The 18,998-nt window shown below is 36.5% G+C and overlaps 1 protein-coding gene across 1 annotated transcript in view; it reads right to left on the minus strand.

Annotated features, from left to right (window-relative positions):
* The window catches only part of PCCA (propionyl-CoA carboxylase subunit alpha), a 438,123-nt gene that overhangs the window by 280,188 nt on the left and 138,937 nt on the right, over positions 1–18,998 (minus strand). Inside the window, exon 7 of the mRNA XM_046664150.1 lies at positions 5,323–5,454. Coding sequence (XP_046520106.1) covers positions 5,323–5,454 — 132 coding nt within the window. The remainder of the gene's footprint in view (positions 1–5,322; positions 5,455–18,998) is intronic.

The raw sequence follows: 18,998 nt of genomic DNA on the forward strand, positions 1-18,998 counted from the left end.
GAGTTCAGATTGGCATCTAAATAGGACAAAATTTGCTTTGAAATCTATATCATTTTGATATGGGTTTTCTTGACAACTTTCCTGTCTTGAATTGTTTTGACCACGGGAGTATGGGTCTGGAAGAGAGCTCTCCTTCAAATCTTAAACCAACAAGGCATTGCACATTGTCAGGCCTGCAACTAGAGATGGCCAACCATTAGTCTGGGGGCCTAAGACATGAGGCTGTTCTGTATTAGCCAAGAAAAAGGAGGAAAAAATATATAATCGGCAATGTCCCAACAGTGAATCAAGTACTCATTTTCCATTTTATCCATCAACTCAAAAGGAGAAATTTCACTAATTATTAATTATTGATACAGGTAGTACACTATTAACCTTAAATCCTGCTGTTGCTACACAAGCTCTCTCTCAGAGTCAACAAACTACTCAATAATGGGTATCTCTAAAACTTTTCACGTTTCCCATGTCCCATCCCACAGCTGTCACCTTTGGACCTTTATTCAAGGAATATTTCTCTTCCTATGGGACACTGACTTCATAAGAAAGATTCCACAGTACAAACAGAATTTCCACATCAAATGCTCTCCTGATGACCCCTTCCTTGAACTCCTGAGAACTCTGCTATTCATCATCAAGCCAGAATTAACTTAGACTCTGACGCATCCTTTGTGACCAAATGAAGCCCAAATTGAAGACTTAAGAAGGCCAGATTTCTTGTCAGAAAAAACTTAAAATTATACTGGCAGAAGTATTGGCACTGAACAGATCAAGGTTCATAACGACCCATTCAAACCACTACCCAAACCTGCACAACTCTCTAAAATGAGACAGTAAAGAAGGACTAAAACCCAACAGTTGACAGCCTAATAAAGAAAAGAGTCATCATACTTTGCTCAGGGTCTTCAAGGCTGCAATCAAGATGTGGGCCAGACTGCATCTTCATTTGGAGGCTCAACTGGAGACAAATCTGCTGCCAAGCTCATTCAGGTGATTGGCAGAATTTATTTCCTTGTGGCTGTATGATTGACTGCTCCACCATTTTGCCAGCTCTCGAGGGAGATTACCCTCACCTTACCTTAGAAGCTGCCTGGAGTTCGCTGTCATGTGCGTTTCCTCAATATTGCTGTTTACTTCATCAAGCCAACAACTAGAATCTTGTTTTTTAGACGGTTAAGATGGAATCTTACAATCCTCAAAAAGTTAAACATAGAATATGACCTAGCAATTCCACTCCTGGGTATATAACCAAAAGAACTTAAAATAGGTATTCAAACAAAGACATGTACACAAATATTTATAGCAGCACTATTCATAATCGCCAAAAGATGGAAATAATTCAAATGTCCATCAACTGATGAAGGATTTTTTTAAAAAGTGGTATATTCATACTATGGAATATTATTCAGCCTTAAAAGGGAATGAAATACTGATACATGCTACAGTGTGGATCCTACATTCTGCTTAGTTTACTGTTAAAGCTATCTAAAGTCCTTATTTGCATATACTTGTAGTTATAGAATTTCTAAATTTTTTTATAGATTCAAATTCTCTGGTGAAATTCTTTATATGTTTATCTATCTCACTCACATTTTCTTCTAATTTCTTTAACATATTAATCATAGTTATTTCACAGTCCTTATCAGCCTACTCCAATATCTAGAGCATACGTGTTCCTTTCTCTTGATGTGTCTAATAAATATGCACTAAATGACAGAAAATGTGTACACAACAGTTATATGTGTAGAATTTATCTCCTAGAACGTTATTCATCCAACAAGTATTTAGTGAGCACTGACTATGTGCCAAGTACCATATGCAAGTGATGTAGTAATAAACAGCACAGTCCCTGCCAGCAATGAGCTTACAATTCAGTGCAATAAGTAAACATTTAACCCATCATTAAAATGGCTAAAAGGCCCTATAAAATCTGAGCTCCTCACTATACGTCTTACCTCTATTACCTCATCTCTGACCACTGTCTCCCTTGATCACTCCAATCACGTGATTCCTTGCTATTTGTTCACCGTCGGACACACTTCAACCTCAACACCTCTGCACTAGTTCTTCTTTCTGCTTTGCTCTTCTCCCTGATATCCACATGACTTTGCTCTGTCACCCCTTCAGATGGCATGCTAAACCTATTTTAAACTGTGACCAGACCCTGCCTTCCAATATTCTCATTCCCCATTCCCTGTCTTATGTTTCACCATAGCATGTACTATCCATCTTATTATTTGTTTATTGTCTGTCTCCTTCTTCTATAGAGTAAGCTCCATAAGGGCAGAAATTTTTTTTTTTTGGTCTGTTTTGTTCACTACTATATCCACAGCACTTCAAACAATGTGGGACAAATAGTATGCACTTGTTAAATATTCACTGAAGAACGAATGACTGAATGACTTAAAATGTGATGGGTCAAGTGCAGGCTAAGGGAAAATACAGCAGAGGGCCTAATCTAATCTCGACAGTCAAGGAAAGCTCTGTGAGGAATGTATGTTTAAGCCAACACCTAAACAATGAGTAGGAGACAATAAAGAAGGAAGACAAAAGCAGAATCAACACAGATTTGACAGAAGCAAGCATAGAAGTTTCAAAAACTAAAATGTCATACACGAATGGTGCACACGGAACAAAGGGTAAACTGGCACAATATCAGTTGGAAGAGAGAAACAAAGGCAGCTGTTTAAAGGATTTAAACACGGCATACTACCAAATCTGAGTCTTGGAAAGATCACTCAAACTGTGTGTCAAAAATTGGATGGGACAAAGATGGGCTACAAGGAAACCAAGTAACAGGTTGATGAGGTAATCCAGATTAGATAATGGTAGCTGGAACGTGGTGTTAGCATGAGGAAAGAAAGTAGTAAATGAATCTGAAAGATATTTAAGCTAATTCTCTGTAACAGTATTTACCAAGAACAACCCAAAGTTTCTAGGTTGAGAAACTTGCTATGTGGAAAAATGTCACCATCTTATCAGGCAGGAAAGAATGAAGCATGAGAAGTTTAGAGCAGGAGTCAGCAAACTTATTCTTTTTTCTTTTCCTTTTTTTTTTTTTTTGAGGAAGATTAGCCCAAGCTAACTACTGCTGATCCTCCTCTTTTTGCTGAGGAAGACTGGCCCTGAGCTAACATCCATGCCCATCTTCCTCTACTTTATACGTGGGCTTTTGCCAAGCGGTGCCATGTCTGCACCCGGGATCCAAACCGGCGAACCCCGGGCCGCTGAGAAGCAGAACATGCGAACTTAACTGCTGAGCCACCAGGGTGGCCCCAACAAACTTTTTCTTCATGGGCCAGGTAGTAAATATTTTAGGCTTTGTGGGCTATGTGGTCTCTGTCACAATTACTCAACTCTGCCAGTGTACTGGAAAAGCCTACACAGACAATATGTAAATAAATGAGCATGGCTATGTTCCAAAAAAACTTTATTTACAAAAACAGGTATGCATGGAGCTATAGTCTGCCAATCCCTGGTTAGAGAGAAAATGATGAGTTCAGCTTTTGACCTGTTACTTTCAAGGTGCCTCAGGGGCAAGTAAAGCTGTTTAAGAAGTAATTGGATGTGCAGTTCTGAGGTTCAAAAGAGATATGTAAGACAAATATATAGGTTTCAGATTTGTCAGAAAAGGTGGTTAACTGAAGTCATGAAAATAAGTAAGATTGCCTGGCAAGAGTTTGTACAATAAGAGACAATGTCCTACGCAGAACCCAGAATAAAAACCAACATTTAAGGAAGAAAAACAGGAAGAACAGTCAGCATGAAAACTAAGAAGGAGATTCAAACAAACCAAAAACACAAATACAAAAACAACAGCAAAACTAGAACTGAGTTATGTGTCAGAAGAAAATATTTCGAGAAGGAAAAAGTGACCAAGTGCTTCTAAGAAAGACTTGAATGCTTGTAAGACATCAAGATAAGATCAGGACCAAAAAATATACATTTGATTTAGTGAAAGAAAGAGATTGCTGGTAGATTTTGAAAGAGAAATTTCAGTAGAAATGAGGAAAGAAGCCAGATTGCAGAAGATTAAAGATTAAGTGAAAACTGTGGAAATGAAAACGAGTGAAGACAATTCTTCTAAGATATTTGGCTGTGAAAGGGAAGAGAGAAATCAGGTGGCAGCTGCGGACTGATAAGGGGTTATCGTGCTCTATGAAGAGGAGGAACACATATTTCTTTCTACTAAACTGGAGGCGCCTTTATGTGAAGGATCATGGGTAACCTGTTTATCACCACATCGTTCCCACTCAGCCAAGGGATCAGGACATTTGTTGGGTGACTAAGTATTTTTATAGCAACGGTAATGGAAGGGAGATAAAGACAAGGAGAGTTCTAAGACACAGAAGAAAGAAAAGACAATCAGTGAAGACTGTAGTCCATGAAGGCTGTAACGGATACATCCAGAACATAAGAGGAAGAACTGGCTTACAGAGGATGGGGAGCACCTCTCTTCCTTGTAACAAGAGAGAAGAAAAAAATGGATGAATACAGATTAATGTAAATATGGGCAAGAAGCTGAGGATATTTATTAACCAGAGGCCAAGCTTGCTAACTAACCTGTAATGTGTGAAATGATCCTGCGCAATGAAGAACTGTCCATCCCAAAAAGTAGTAATGAGAAACACTGAGATGAAGAGTTCTTGCAGACTAACTCAAGTCACAAGGTTAAAGTCTACACAGGGACTCTCTTCTAATGAGAAAAAGTGACTATTTTTTCCCGGACGGTACGGAACCACATACTCTAATTTCTGCATTTCTTTCTTAGAAGCCTTCAGGTGCAGAAACCACTTGCTAGTTGAGGAGCTGATGCCTAGGATCTATAGTAATCCACAGCTATGCTACTTTCCACTAGAAATATGATTACAGTTTACATTTTACCTAACCGAACAGAAACTCACAGTAAAGATACAAAGAGAATCTCACAATGTTTCAAACATTTAATATATACCACCATTAAATGAAATCTGGAGCTCTAATGACACAGTTTTTAATCACTAAGATTTTTCCTTTGAAAGTCTGAGTCATACTGATTCATTAAATACAATGCTCAAGTGGCTTCTTTTTTTTTCTTTTTTTCTGCTTTATCGCCCCAAGTCCCCCCTGGTACACAGTTGTATATCTTAGTTGTAGGTATCAAGTGGTTTCTTGCTCTTTTTAACTTATGCCATTTAAAATAATCCAAGTATAAACAACACTGATTTTTTTAAACCTACAAATATATATTTTAAAAAGCAATAATTGCATTTTATCTTCCATTCTTGACAAAATGTTTGACTTGAGGGCATGTACCATAAAGATTAGAGTGAAACAGTTCCTCACCTTGACTACTCCATCAAAGCCAGGGATTGTGTTAACTTTTGCTTTCTTAGCTAATAATTTGCTTTCAATCTTGTCACCCATGGCTTGAATAGCATGTGTGTCAGGTCCAATGAAAATGACATCTTCCTCTGCCTGTGGAGAAATACAAGTAGAAATTTATAACAAAAACACTGCGATGCTTGATATGGAGTTACTAGTTTATAAAAAGAAAAACCCATATGTATATTTACTAATTATTCACATACTAAAAACAACTCAAAAGTAAGCATTTAAGCCAAAACATTAAAATATATAATACTGTATTGCATATAGTACATGTGTACATAAATACATGAGACAAAGAAAAATAATTGAAAGTAACGAAGAACTCCTGCTTGATATTAACAGTATACTTTGGAAAAGCAACTTCTGTGGTGTTATATATAATAGCCTATCATCCAATCTAAACAGTAAGTTCACCCTTAAAATGCTTTATAAATCTTTGTATTTGCAGTACTCCACAGAGGAGTGCCTAGTTCAACACAAATATCTTTTTATTGAATACCAACTCTGTGCCAGTCTTTGAGCTAAATGTAGGGGATAATACGGATAAAAACCAGAGGATATCAACTAACTCCACAGAACGTGAACAGATCACCAATACCCCAGAGAAATAGAAAAAATAAAGCACAGAATGTTTACATCCTTGTGACTACAAGAGATGAGTCAAGGATACAGTGGAAATTTACCAGGTAGAGTACGGTTTCAATAAAAACTGCTCTGTATAAATCACATTTAGTTCCCCAGCTATGGATCCACCTCTCTGTGTTTATGTCTTATAATAAAATGTTAATGAAGTACATAATAATTAGGAACAGAACAAAATACGATGCAGTGAGCACCACCATAGGGCATGGTCTAGAGAGGTAATAGATGAGCTTGCTGAGATAAAGAATAAGGTCATTAGGTAAAGAATTCAGGCTAAATATAAAGAAAGGGGAAAAAAAAGGTCTGTATGCTGGGCATCATCAGAGTAAGGTGCCTAACTGTTGATTCTCCCATGACCTTTGGTCAGGGTTGGTCTAAAGAATAAATCATGTATTTATATATCACTTTGATGTCACATATCCTATCTATTGGCACTGCTGCCTGAAAGGACTCTTGACTTGAAAAAGGAGTTTCATTCTCCTAATAAGAATATTATCCAGAGTAACTAGAGCAGCGTGTTGCTTGGATTGCTCTCACAGCCATTACAGCCCAAGAGGATTAAACTCACCCAGACCAGAAGTAGAACAGGGAATCAACAAAAGGAGTATATCAAGAGATAAATATTTGGGACATGAGATGGTCACTTCACTTTGCACATGCTGAGTTGAGATGTGCAAAGTGCTGAGTTGACTGTGGAATAGTCAAGCGCCTATGTTCAGGAGGCAGATATAGAGGTCTGGAGGTTATAAGACAAGTCCGGGCTGAGGTATGGATTTCTAAAGGCATCAAGTATAGGAGGGAATTAAAAGTTATAGATGAAATCATTCAGAGAAAATGTATGGAAAAGCCAATGCTTTTAAACTCAGGATGTACTCTTTCCCTCCTGCCCAAAAGCAAGGCAGATGAAAAGAGAATTTAGATTCTGAGTCTAAAACCTCCTTTTCTTTGTGTGACAATGGGGATAATAACTACCTTGCAAGTTTGACTGAAGGACTGAATAAAATAATAATGTAAAACACAAAGCTGAGTGCCACAACTGTTAGCTCTCGTCCCCTATCCAAAAGACCTGATAAAAAGAGAACACTAGGATAATAAGACAGCTAGACGGGGCCAGTCCTGTAGCCGAGTGGTTGGGTTCGCACGTTCTGCTTTGGAGGCCCAGGGTTCGCCAGTTCAGATCCTGGGCATGGACCTGCACCCACTCATCAAGCCATGCTGAACTGGAGGGACTTACAACTAGGATATACAACTATGTATTGGGGCTCTGGAGAGGAAAAAAAAAATAAGACAGCTAGGTCCGTAGGACCCAATATACATTATAGGAATTCAAACATCTACAATTAGCAGTGTTAGAAGTGGCAGCATGCTAGATAAGAAACCTCTTCAGGCATAATGCATGATCATAAAATACCTCTCCACCAAATGTATGTACGTAGTTTTAATAGTAGAACCTTATTTTCTTAAAAAAAGAAAAATCTTATGTGAAGCCCACAAAATGTAAAACATATGAAAAGTGGAGCTGCTCTGTAAGAGGGAAAAGGGTGGTAGGCCTGTATCTCCACATACTCTGTGTCTCCAGATGGATAAACTACTGATTTTAGACCATAACACTAACCACATTTCTTTCTCTTTATCCCGAACCTACAACCCACTAAACATTAAGTCAAGTCAAGAAGAAACAATCATGTTTCAACTATCAACTGTCTTTCCATATTCTCATTTTACTTGCTAAGATGGAAGAATTTTTATTATAAATGCTGTTTTAAATACCACTATGCCAGGCAGATGTAATCAAGCAATCAGAATACCCACACAGACAAAGAGTTGAAGAAATAACATAAATGAGAACACCCAAAATACATTATGATTATACAGTAAAACTTCTGATTAACAAGACCCCAACAACCAGGAACCACTGATTAACCACATTTTTCTCATGCATTCTAATTTGAGGAAAATTACTCACGTCAAAATGCAAAATTACCAAGAAAAAAGCTCACATCAAGTGTTCAGTGACTATTCTTTGTCCCATCCAACACAAAAGAAAAATAACCAGCAGTAAGCTGGGTAACTACTCAAACGGATATTTCAATAACTAACTTCCTTTTATCTATATATTTCGGTAGTACTTCTTGGGTTAGCCTTTAAATGTAATTAAAGCAAAATAAGAAAGCAGTATCCTAGCTCCTGACTCCCATAATTCTTTGACCAAAAAAAGCCAGGATGAGGTCAGAGTAAGACCATATGGTAACTGCAAAGGGATAGAACATGTTTCAAAGTCCTGAGTTCCTGACCGGAGTCATTTGTGTAATTTGGAACTTAAGGCCAGAATTTATCCACCAGTAACTTTTCGATACTCTTCTGTTAACCCTGTATCTTTTGTTATCCATCTAATTATCCATTTTCCTTAATTACTAGTAAGTCTTTTTGACATGCCACAGCAGTAAAATTCACTTCAAAAAATGTGCTCTTTAAGGTCCTTTTAAATTTACCATGAATGATAAACATGCAACCTGAATGCAGATAAATGTTTTATGGTCATGAAAAAAGTGGGCATTTTTCATCATCACTGGAAAATACTTTAATAGTGATACATAGGAAAGAAACTACCAAAAGTTGAAATCACTGCTCTAAGATTCCTTTTGTATTCTAAATTCTGTGATTTTATGGTTCTAGTCAACTTTTGATACAAAAAATGGGAAGAAGGGTTGGGTCTGAGCAATATGTTAGGGAAACAAGATTTAACTTACAATATGCTTTATGTTGGAAACGAAGGACAGAAATAATTCTCATCTGTACCAACTGTACCAATTAAAAGGTATGATACATAATTCATTCTTAGAAATACCATAACAGTTAGTAAACTGCTATACTATAAATTCAAAATGTTAAAAAATATATACACTTTAGGCTCACCAAGAATTACTACTTGGACATCTGTAAAACCAGAGTCAGACAGGAGAAACAGCCATAGAAAAACGGCTAAACTGCCCAAAAGACCCAGATTCTGGACTTTAATATATTCCATGCTAAAGGAAAGGAGTTTCTGGTACAAAAGGCCAGTTCCAGGACTGGTGCAAGGAAGTTAGCACATGAGATAAATTGAGTCAGTAAGAAAGCTTGCAAAAATTAAAACAGTTATCTCAAAAGTTCAGAGTAGCAGATAGAAAGGGCTACCCACTGAATACGGTGATGACAATATGAGCATCTAAAATGATAATAAGGAGTGGCCAGCCCAGTGGGGTGGTGGTGAAGTTCACACACTTTGCTTCAGCAGCCCAGGGTTTACGGGTTTGGATCCTGGGCGCAGACCTACACACTGCTCATCAAAACAGAAGAAGACTGGCACAGATGTTAGCTCAGGGACCATCTTTCTCAAGCAAAAACAGGAAGACTGGCAACAGATGTTATCTCAGGGCCAATCTTCCTCACAATAAAAAATAATGATAATAACAATAAGGAGAGTATAAGGTTAGTCCATCTTTTAAAGACCTCAGAATAAACCTTTTCTTGTTATCTTTGTTCAAGTATTTAAACTTCTTGGACATGTATCACTATTTTTAAAAAATACATAGCTCTTTAAAAAACAATACAGAGGAAAACTAATTTCACACATAAAACTAAGCAAAATAAAAATATCAAGGTAAAATCCCATACTACGTTTTTATAAGAAAATTAGTACTAAAATAACATCCACGCAGGGGGAGAAACCACAAGAGAAAGAGATGCCAACACAACACATCAAAACTGTTACCTGCTGTTTCAAAACAAGCTGAAAGACATTTTAAAATGATCGAAAATATGAAATAGCATAAATCAGAATTAGAAATGAGGTGATAGCACCTAGGACAGAATTACAAATAAAAAAGAAAATCATTTCAGAAATGAGGACTAAACTAGAGGGAACATAAGTGGGAATAAACAGATAATGCATTACAAGAAATAAAAGGGAAAGGAGGAAATTCCTAAAAATTTAAATATCAATAAGAATAAGGACTTTTTTTAAAATGCAAGAGAAAATAACAAATACTGAAGATAAACAAAGAACATCCAACATATGAATAAGAAGAGTCTTTGAGGAAATCTAAAGAAAAAGAATACTAAAACCTATAACTCAAGAAAAGCTCCTAAAATAAAAATTTAAAATATATATCAAAAGAACAAACTACAGCAAACCTGAGAAATTCAACCCAGAGCAACCAACACCATAATACATTCTAGCAATGTTACTTAACACAAAGAAAAAAAATTGGGGGAAAAAATGTGACTTATACAAAAGAGAAGTTTAAATTATCACTAGACTTTGACAGCAGTAATTCATGCCAAAAGAAATGGAGTACTGTAGTCCACTGAATAAGATATTCAAGAAAAGAAAGTATGAGCCAAGGATTTTCAATCCAACCAAACTGACTTCCAAGTACAAAGGGAAGAGAAAATGTAACAACCAGCAAGAATCCATGACTTCTTTCTGAGGAATCTAACAGAACAGGGATTTGTAAACTACAGTCTGTGGGCCAAATCTGACCTGATATCCATCCCTGTACAGTCCAGAATATACAAATGGATTTTACATTTTTAATTGTTTGGGAAAAAAATTTAAGAATACTACACCATGACACACGAAACTTACATGGTACTGAAAGACAATTTTATTGGAAGTCAGCCATGCTCATTAGTTTACATGTTGTATGGCTGCTTTCTCACCACCAGGATAGGACTTGCGACAGATCATATGGCCTACAAAGCCAAAAATACTTACTATCTGGACCTTTACGGAAAAAGTTTGCCCATTCCTGTACTAGAGAATGAGCTTCAGGAAACCAAAATGACTGAAGAGATAAACATAAAGGGGGGGGGGGGGGGGGGGGGGGGGGGGTGTTACTTGTAGAAGTAAAACTAAATAAAGGCTAAGTTAGAGAGTACAGCATATAACAGCTATATTTTCTGACAATACAGAAATAGTATAACTACTTTTAAAAGTGGAGGAAGAATAGGGAAATGATGTACAAAAACTTTTTAAACGTCTTCAGCAGTAATCATACTGCTATTGTTATTATTATACTGAGATTGCTGTGTGTGTACTACTGGGCAAGACAAATAACTATGAGGTATTCTAATTCTATCATTTCCCCTATCCCTGAGAGTCAGAATTCTAAATATAGAAGAATGCAGATACAGAGGTAACAAAGAAGAAACTAAGTAAAAGTTCTACAACCTTGAATTTTAATTGAAACTATCACTATGAACACAGGAAGCATTTTATTTCACATAAAATATAGACTATATTTAATTATAATTTGATATTGTGTTATATACACTAGATATTATAAAAATGTTATATTTTATTAATTTAGCATGTTTATTACCTACTATCTATATATTAAATTTGTTATACACACACACACATACATACACACTCTGGGGCTGGGGTTAGCATTATATCTAAATACACTTATATATTAAATATATCCACATTATATATTCTATTAATAAAATAGTTAATATAACACATATTATATGTAATAAACATATATAACATAAAACATATGTTAGAAACCTGTTCATATATATATTTTATTTCCTAGTCCCGTAAACTAAAAAAGTTCTAAAAACAATGACCATCAGTAGCAATAACCACGCCTGGCACCCAGACTGTGGTCTCCAAATACCATTAAAAGAAACCAAGGTATCTTGAAAAGTCTGACTAAAGATCTGGAGCAGGAAATGTAAAACATGAGCCTAGAATATCTTGTCAGACCAGAGAGCAAGGAAGCCGTAAAAGATTATGAGGGTCAAGTTAAAAAAGGCTCAGGAGCCAACTTAGGTCCCACTGGCCAAAGACAGACAACTTGAGCTTCATTAATAATTCCAACAGATTTAAACCCACAAAAGATGTTTAAATCTACGACTTCGTAACAATATTTTTAAAAAGAACTGGTTAACTTTGAAGGATAAGAAACCTATTCATCACCTCAAAAACTAGTAAATAAAGGTAAATAATTATATATCTACCTTGCTTTTCCTATATGAATTGTATCACTAAGTAACCGAACAGTAAATGAGAATTCTCTTTATAAACATATTCCAATTAATTAATGAAAAAGATATTAGAATTAAAATATCACCATTTTGCAATTCAGTGAAGTACTAGATACAGGCAGTAAGCAATGAAGGCTGCTTAGACCTCCAATAGTGCTAATAAGACATTACTTGCCTCCTACAGTCTTGGCCAAAGGGAGCAAAACCTAAGTCTGATCCTATCTCTGAATCTAGGTGCCAATTTGTAGGAAAAGCAAGAATGGAAGAAAATATTGAACTGCACCATGATTATGCAATCAGCTAAGCCAAGACTGAGGGAAACTCTACAGATCAAATGGCCCAAGGTTCTTCAACAGATAAATTGTAAAGATAAAAAGGTATGCAAGGAGAGCTTACGGAGTAAGAGAAATTTAGTAGACATTAAAGCTAAAAATAAACAGGCAAAACAAATCATAGTGTCTAGAGATGCACATTTGGATAGTAAAATTATTTTAAAAATGCAAGAAAATGATTAGTATACAAGCCAAAGTAATGAGTACATATAGGGAGAGATCAGAGGTTAGGACTGAGATGGGTCCCATGGACAGGTCTTCCAGGATTCAGGGCAAATGTCTAATGTTTACACCTATGTAATGATTACAAGATTAATCATCTTAATTAAGGCACATATTTGTTATGTGTAGTTTTTCTATATCTGTTTTTTATTTTACAATAAAAATTTTGAAAACAATTTCAGAGTAGCCAGCAGCACGTAGGAGTGAAACCATCACCTGGGCCAGGAGTAGCTGCAGCGGTACCCATCACCAGTAAGGTGTTTCTCAGGTCAGTGAGCTGACCTCTTTCAGAGCCTTTTTCTCTTTAAAAAAAAATGAAAAAGACTGGTTCTCATGTTTGGCTCAGATGCTGCAGTAGACAATAATTTTGTATGAAGTGAAACACAGTGAAATGGTAACAACTACTGCCACCATAGGTTAAATGTGGAAACAGTAAAGTACAAAAATATCAGCTTCACGGCTTGGCCACCATCACCAGGACAGGAGCCAGCTTCTGAAGCATCACTACTTCCAAAACACTCAAATTTTGCTCTCTGTATGAGACCCAAGAACAGCTCATTAGGATGGCGGCAGAAGGGTTGATCAGGGATTTCGTCTTACTTGTGTTTGAAAAGAAAAAGGATCTTCCCCATGCCATGAATGCTGCTGCTAAGCTGGGACTGCATTCTCTGACCAAGAGAAACTGGCACTTCAGGCCATCTGTGCCAGCAGTGGAGGAGGGTTGTGTAATAGGCTGGATTCCTGTTCAACCAGTCATGAAACCAGAAGTCAAAGGGGAGAGGTGGTCCTCCTCCCACACTCCTCCCTCCCCTTTCACTACCTCCACTTAACTAGCCTGTGGCAAACTGTGCTCACTCTGTACTGAGTGCCAGAAGTTATATTTCACTATGCTTTTGGTTATAGTCTAATAGACTATGTTGTAAATGTCACAGAGGAAACCTGAAAACAGATTTCTTATTTAATATAAATAGTTTTTGTTTCCACTAAAGCCACTTCTGGTACTCCTATGTAGTATTACTCAGCCTATTGTTTAGTTAAAAACAAACAAACAACTCAGTTTTAACACCAGGAAGAATTTTAGGCAAGCTGGCACTTGGGCTCCAAAGAGTTACAGTGCAAAAGAGGGAGGCTTCTCCTCCCAGCTTAAGAGATACATGTTGAAATCTATTTTGGTGGTTAGTTTTTACCCTGAACTCAGTGTACTTTTGAAAATAATCATTAAAAACAAAAGATAAGGAGAACATTTAAACACACAGATGAGAGAAACATCCCCAGTGTAGTTTTTGTGGTAAGGAGTAAATACCAGTCACCTGGGTCTTTACCCCAAGACTGGGTACAAGGTGTGGATGAACAGTTCCATCATTACTCAACATTCTGCTGGAGGCCCCAGGCTGTGCGGTGTGCAGAGTATGAAGAGAGGAGACTAGAATATGAATCCTAATTCATTTTCCCCAATATTGGCTGTGGGACATCAATAAAGGGAGGAGCAGAATGACCTAGAAGAAGGTGCGATCAGCCACCAACTCCCTACATTTACAGAGCAATTTTCTTTAAGTGCTAGTCAGCTCGTTGTAAATTAAGAACCCAATTTATGTGACTCATTAAGATAAGAACATTAAGGAATTTGACTGCTATGGGGAATGGGTGGTAGAGGGAGCAAAGGTTCTATTTTAAAATTCTAAATATAAACTTATAAACCAACACAGCTCTTTAATTTGTTTGGGATGCTAATTGCAAGATCATTTGAAATCTGATGACATACAGACTGCATTTACCTTAAGTCACTGTGTATCCTGTGACTCGGTTTAGCCAGAGGAAATCATGACTTACTCTTTCGGGATTAGCGGTATCTGGATTTCATTCCGTGTAGTGTATATTTTGTATTAAGTGTCCACTTGGCACAATGCACTCAAGTAATATTATTACTTCCAGATGACAGTCATGTACAATATTTAGTTAGAGAAACAGGGTAAAGGTAACTTTCTCCACCACAACAATTGGCAGAAGTCAGGTTTTCTAGTTAAGGGATATAGTTAAATATAAAACCTTGTTTTTCACGCATAGGAAGTGAACAAACATTACAGCAATATAACACTTTATTTCTAATATTTAGCAGTGACATGATTTCCATTTCTATTTTTCAGCTATTACTAAGTCAGAAAATTGTTAAATTTCTTTTATTAAATGTTTTGGGTTTTTGACAAAGGTACTTAGAGCTAAGAAGAGGTTTCTGGTACTTATTAATTTAACAAAAACCATTTAAACAAAAAAACTATAAATCTCTGAATATCTTTGTACTTTTGGGGTAAGCTTTTCAAGCTTATGGGAAAAATAATTTATTTTTTAAAATCCTAGTTACTATACTCAATATTAATTTTGGAAATGTTCTTTCCATTCTAGAAGACTAAGATTAAAGTTTTTCAGCGATTGCCACTTCTCTTTGTGCATATCTGATGTCTTCTTTTCATTTCCCTGTAATCAGCACTGATATCTATTTCCAGAGTCTAGCTGATCGTAAAGAAGAAACAGGCTGGGCGGGTAAGCTTCAACATTCTACGCTCTCTGTGAAGATCAGGATACTAAAAAGAGATGAGTTAACATAAACTTGAGTGGGCTGTTAACCTTTTTTTCTTCGGGAAACGTAGATGTAATAACATTTCCAGCTGAAAGACTCATTCTAGGTTCCTATTCTAGGTTCCTAATGTTTAAGAATGCAAATGAAGTATTCGGTCTTTTCCGTGCCTGGCAGTGTTATGTGAGAAAACAGAAAGAGGTTTCTAGGATTAGTTCCACAGATTTCCTTTTTCATGTAAAATCTCAGACTGGTTGCACTGGCAAGAATCAAAGAAAAGCAATATAGAAGATACTCAGAGAAAATCAATCCAATAACTTCTTTAGCAGTAACACTGAGAAAACTAGAGTGAACTAAAAAGTCAGGCTTTGGGATGAATGTTAGCCTCCCTTCTTTAAAGAAATTCTAGTTTTAATATTAGAACTTTTAAGGCTCTGGGCCAGCAGCGCAGTGGTTAAGTTCACATGCTCTACTTTGGCAGCCCAGGTTCACAGATTCAGATCCTGGCCATGGACACACACCACTTGTTGGCAGCCATGCTGTGGCAGCAACCCACATATAAAACAGAGGAAGATTGACACAGATGTTAGTTCAGGGACAATCTTCCTCAAGCAAAAGGAAGACGACTGGCAACAGATGTTGGCTCAGGGCCAATCTTCCTCACCACAAAAAAACAAAAACATCAGCACAATACTGATAATCAGTTAAACAACACTAAATTTCCTTAGATGAAATTGTTAAATACTACTCAGCCATGTGGCATTTTCAAGAAGTTTATTTTTGCTTTATATTATGAGAGTGATAATAGTTTAATTAAAGATGCAAGACCAAATTTTACAGTTTTTCTTTTAGATGTATCTTTTAAGAGGACAAAGTAAGAAGCTTCACATTTAAATCTGGTATGCACTGCTAAGGTTCTCCTTCTGTAAACTGGTCATAGGAATTATTTAGTTATGACACTATAATTTCCCTTTCTTGCGCTTCATATAAATTACTTTTATTTTATATCCCTATAATTTGGATACTAAAAATGAGTTGCTTTCATTTCTCCCTGATCCAATTATTTTTATTGTTTCATGAAGAGTAAAATTAACTGGTACTTTTGGGTTGCAAAATAATATTTTTCCAGTTCAATTTTGTAATATACTTTATAATAACTATGAATTTAGATGAGAAATTTTACAGTTAAGTAAAAAAAATTAAGATTTAATAATACTTCAAAGTAGCATGAGAGGATGTTAATGTAGATGCCTCATGACTTGCCTCCTGTTCATTTCTCACAGTCCCTGAGTGTTTACTGAACTGCCGCTAGTGAATAAGAATAGCAAGCTGGTAAAGTGATGAAAGGCTAGAGATCTTTTATGTAGTCTAAGTACTGGATATTAAATTTAATTTTTAAACTTTTTAAATTGCCCTGGGATAGTATCTGAATTACGTATTTTCTATTTCCTTTAAAAATATTTATGAACTTCTTTAAAATTTACTACAAGTAAAAGTTCTTCCACACTCCTTGCTTAATTTACTGTTTTCTGGAACACATCAAGTTTTGGATACCACCGTTAAACGGAAATAAGAGTCATATGGTTTGAATAAAAGCATGCTCTACCTATAGTTGGGATAGTCTTTTTTGTTAGCACATTTAATTGCTGTGCTCTAATACAGCCTACATTATAAAGCTTATTTCAAATACTGAATGGAATGCTAAAAAAGCAGAGATCAAGATTTCCAATTAATTGCCTTGAGCAACTGAATAATTCCTCCCACTCCTACTCAGTACCAGTCTAACCCACCAACCTGCTACTTTCACTCTTCATTTTGGTTATTAACAAGGATGCAATGAAGTAAAAGTGACAAGAACATGTAGCGGAACAACCCAAGTAGATTAGTTTATCTCTAGGTGGAAAGATTCTTTTTCAGTTTAAAGAAAGGAAAAGAGCAAGGAAAGTAATACTACTAACAACAACAAATTTATCTACTTACTTATTTAGCATAGTTTACAAGGCACTGTAGTAAGGCTTACTTTATTCTAAAAACCATTTTATAGATAAACATTTCAGTCATCAGGTTCTAGTTTGTTTACAAAGCTAGAAAGTCTTTAATTTATTCTAGAATTACACAGTAATATCTTACATTGTATAACATTTCATAGTTTTAAAAGGTGTTTCTACATCATTTTTTTCCTAAAAAAAAAGAAAATAGGCCTAAGAAACCAGCAGGACATAAATAATCACCTCTACTTAACATGTCAGTAAAATGAGGATCTGAGAGATGCAATCAATTGCTCACAGTCACTAAACAAGTAAAGTAACAGAGATAAGACTAAAATCCAAACCAGTGTTTTTATCTATGACTCTGCTGGCTTCTCATGCCCATTTCACATGCTTGTGAATAGGTTCCGGCGGCCAGTGCTTATTCACCAAGCCAAAGACCATGTGCTGACTCCTGGGAGGCGACGATCAGATACCAGGTTTGCCTGACACAGCCCCAGGACACACCAGTTACCCAGCATCCCATCTGATTAGCGCCCCTTTCCACTTTCAGAAGCACGCTGGTTTGAACAAACCTGGTTTCTGCACACAAAGTAGTTTACAGTCTAGTAGAAAAAGAAACACATACCAAACAAAAACAACACATGATAGAGAGCAGTAAATGCACTAAAAGAGGTAAAAAAATCAGGCATTTAACTGTGAACTGAGTCCAACGGGGGAATTCAGGGAGGCTTCACAAAAAGGGCAGCACTTCAGAGAAAAAAGACAACAAGGATTTGGAAAAGTAGCATGGGAAAACAAACATTCAACTATACAGGAAAACACTTCTCTCCCTGGTGTGTAAAAGGTCCTATGATCGTCAGAGAATATGGTGAGGCTACACACAATCAGTGCTCATCCAAAAGGGTCTCCTCGCTTTCTCTTAAATTTACAACAACCAGATCTCAACTGTATACTTCTTCAGTATCCTATTTAACACTTAAAGCCATGCATTTATTCTACAAATACCTGCCAAGCACCCACAATGCGTCAGGCTCTGTGCTAAGTCTAGGGATACAATGATGGACACGACAGATGTATCACTGCCCTCTCTTAGGTGACAAACCAACTAGGAAGACGCAATACAACAAGCAATTAACATGACAATAAAGGATGAGTACCGTGATAGAGCAAGTATAGAGTACACTGGGAAACAAACAATGGTAACTGAAATAAAGCAAACATGATGGAAACTTCAAGCTGACATAAGGTTATTATACGTGAAGTACAATATTTCAATCAATTGCATCAATGCTAACACAAAGGGATTCTTTGCAAGATAAAAATTTTCTGCCCTTTGCCTCAGAGATTTCCTCCCTTCAGTTCACATTAAATACTGCTACGATTTTAACATGCTCAGATCACCTGATATTTCTGTCTTTCTCAGAAAGTCCAACCAGGGCATTCCTAACCTTCTACACAAACGACATTTGTGAATGAAATCTTCTTTCCTCACTGAAGTCATGCCTTGACGAGGGAAAACACTGACATTGTATACAAGAGACTAAGCTTCACTTTTTATCAACTACCAGTAAGCATAAACATTAATCTCGGCAAAATGATATTCTTAAAATGTTTACCAACCAATGTGACTCCCTTCCAACGTACGCCATCCCCACCCTTACCCTTACACAGTCTTTTGAAGTTTTGAAGTTATGACTGACACCACCTATACCCCCCTCACCTCCCACGCTTTCTTTTAATCATACAAAACAACTGTCAGGCAGGGTTTTTAATTATATTTTTTATGAAAGAAAAGCAGTAACTAGAAGCAGGAGAGTCTAATGGTTAAGAACA

This window comes from Equus quagga, chromosome 6 (genome assembly GCF_021613505.1).
Source record: "Equus quagga isolate Etosha38 chromosome 6, UCLA_HA_Equagga_1.0, whole genome shotgun sequence".
Lineage (NCBI taxonomy): Eukaryota > Metazoa > Chordata > Mammalia > Perissodactyla > Equidae > Equus > Equus quagga.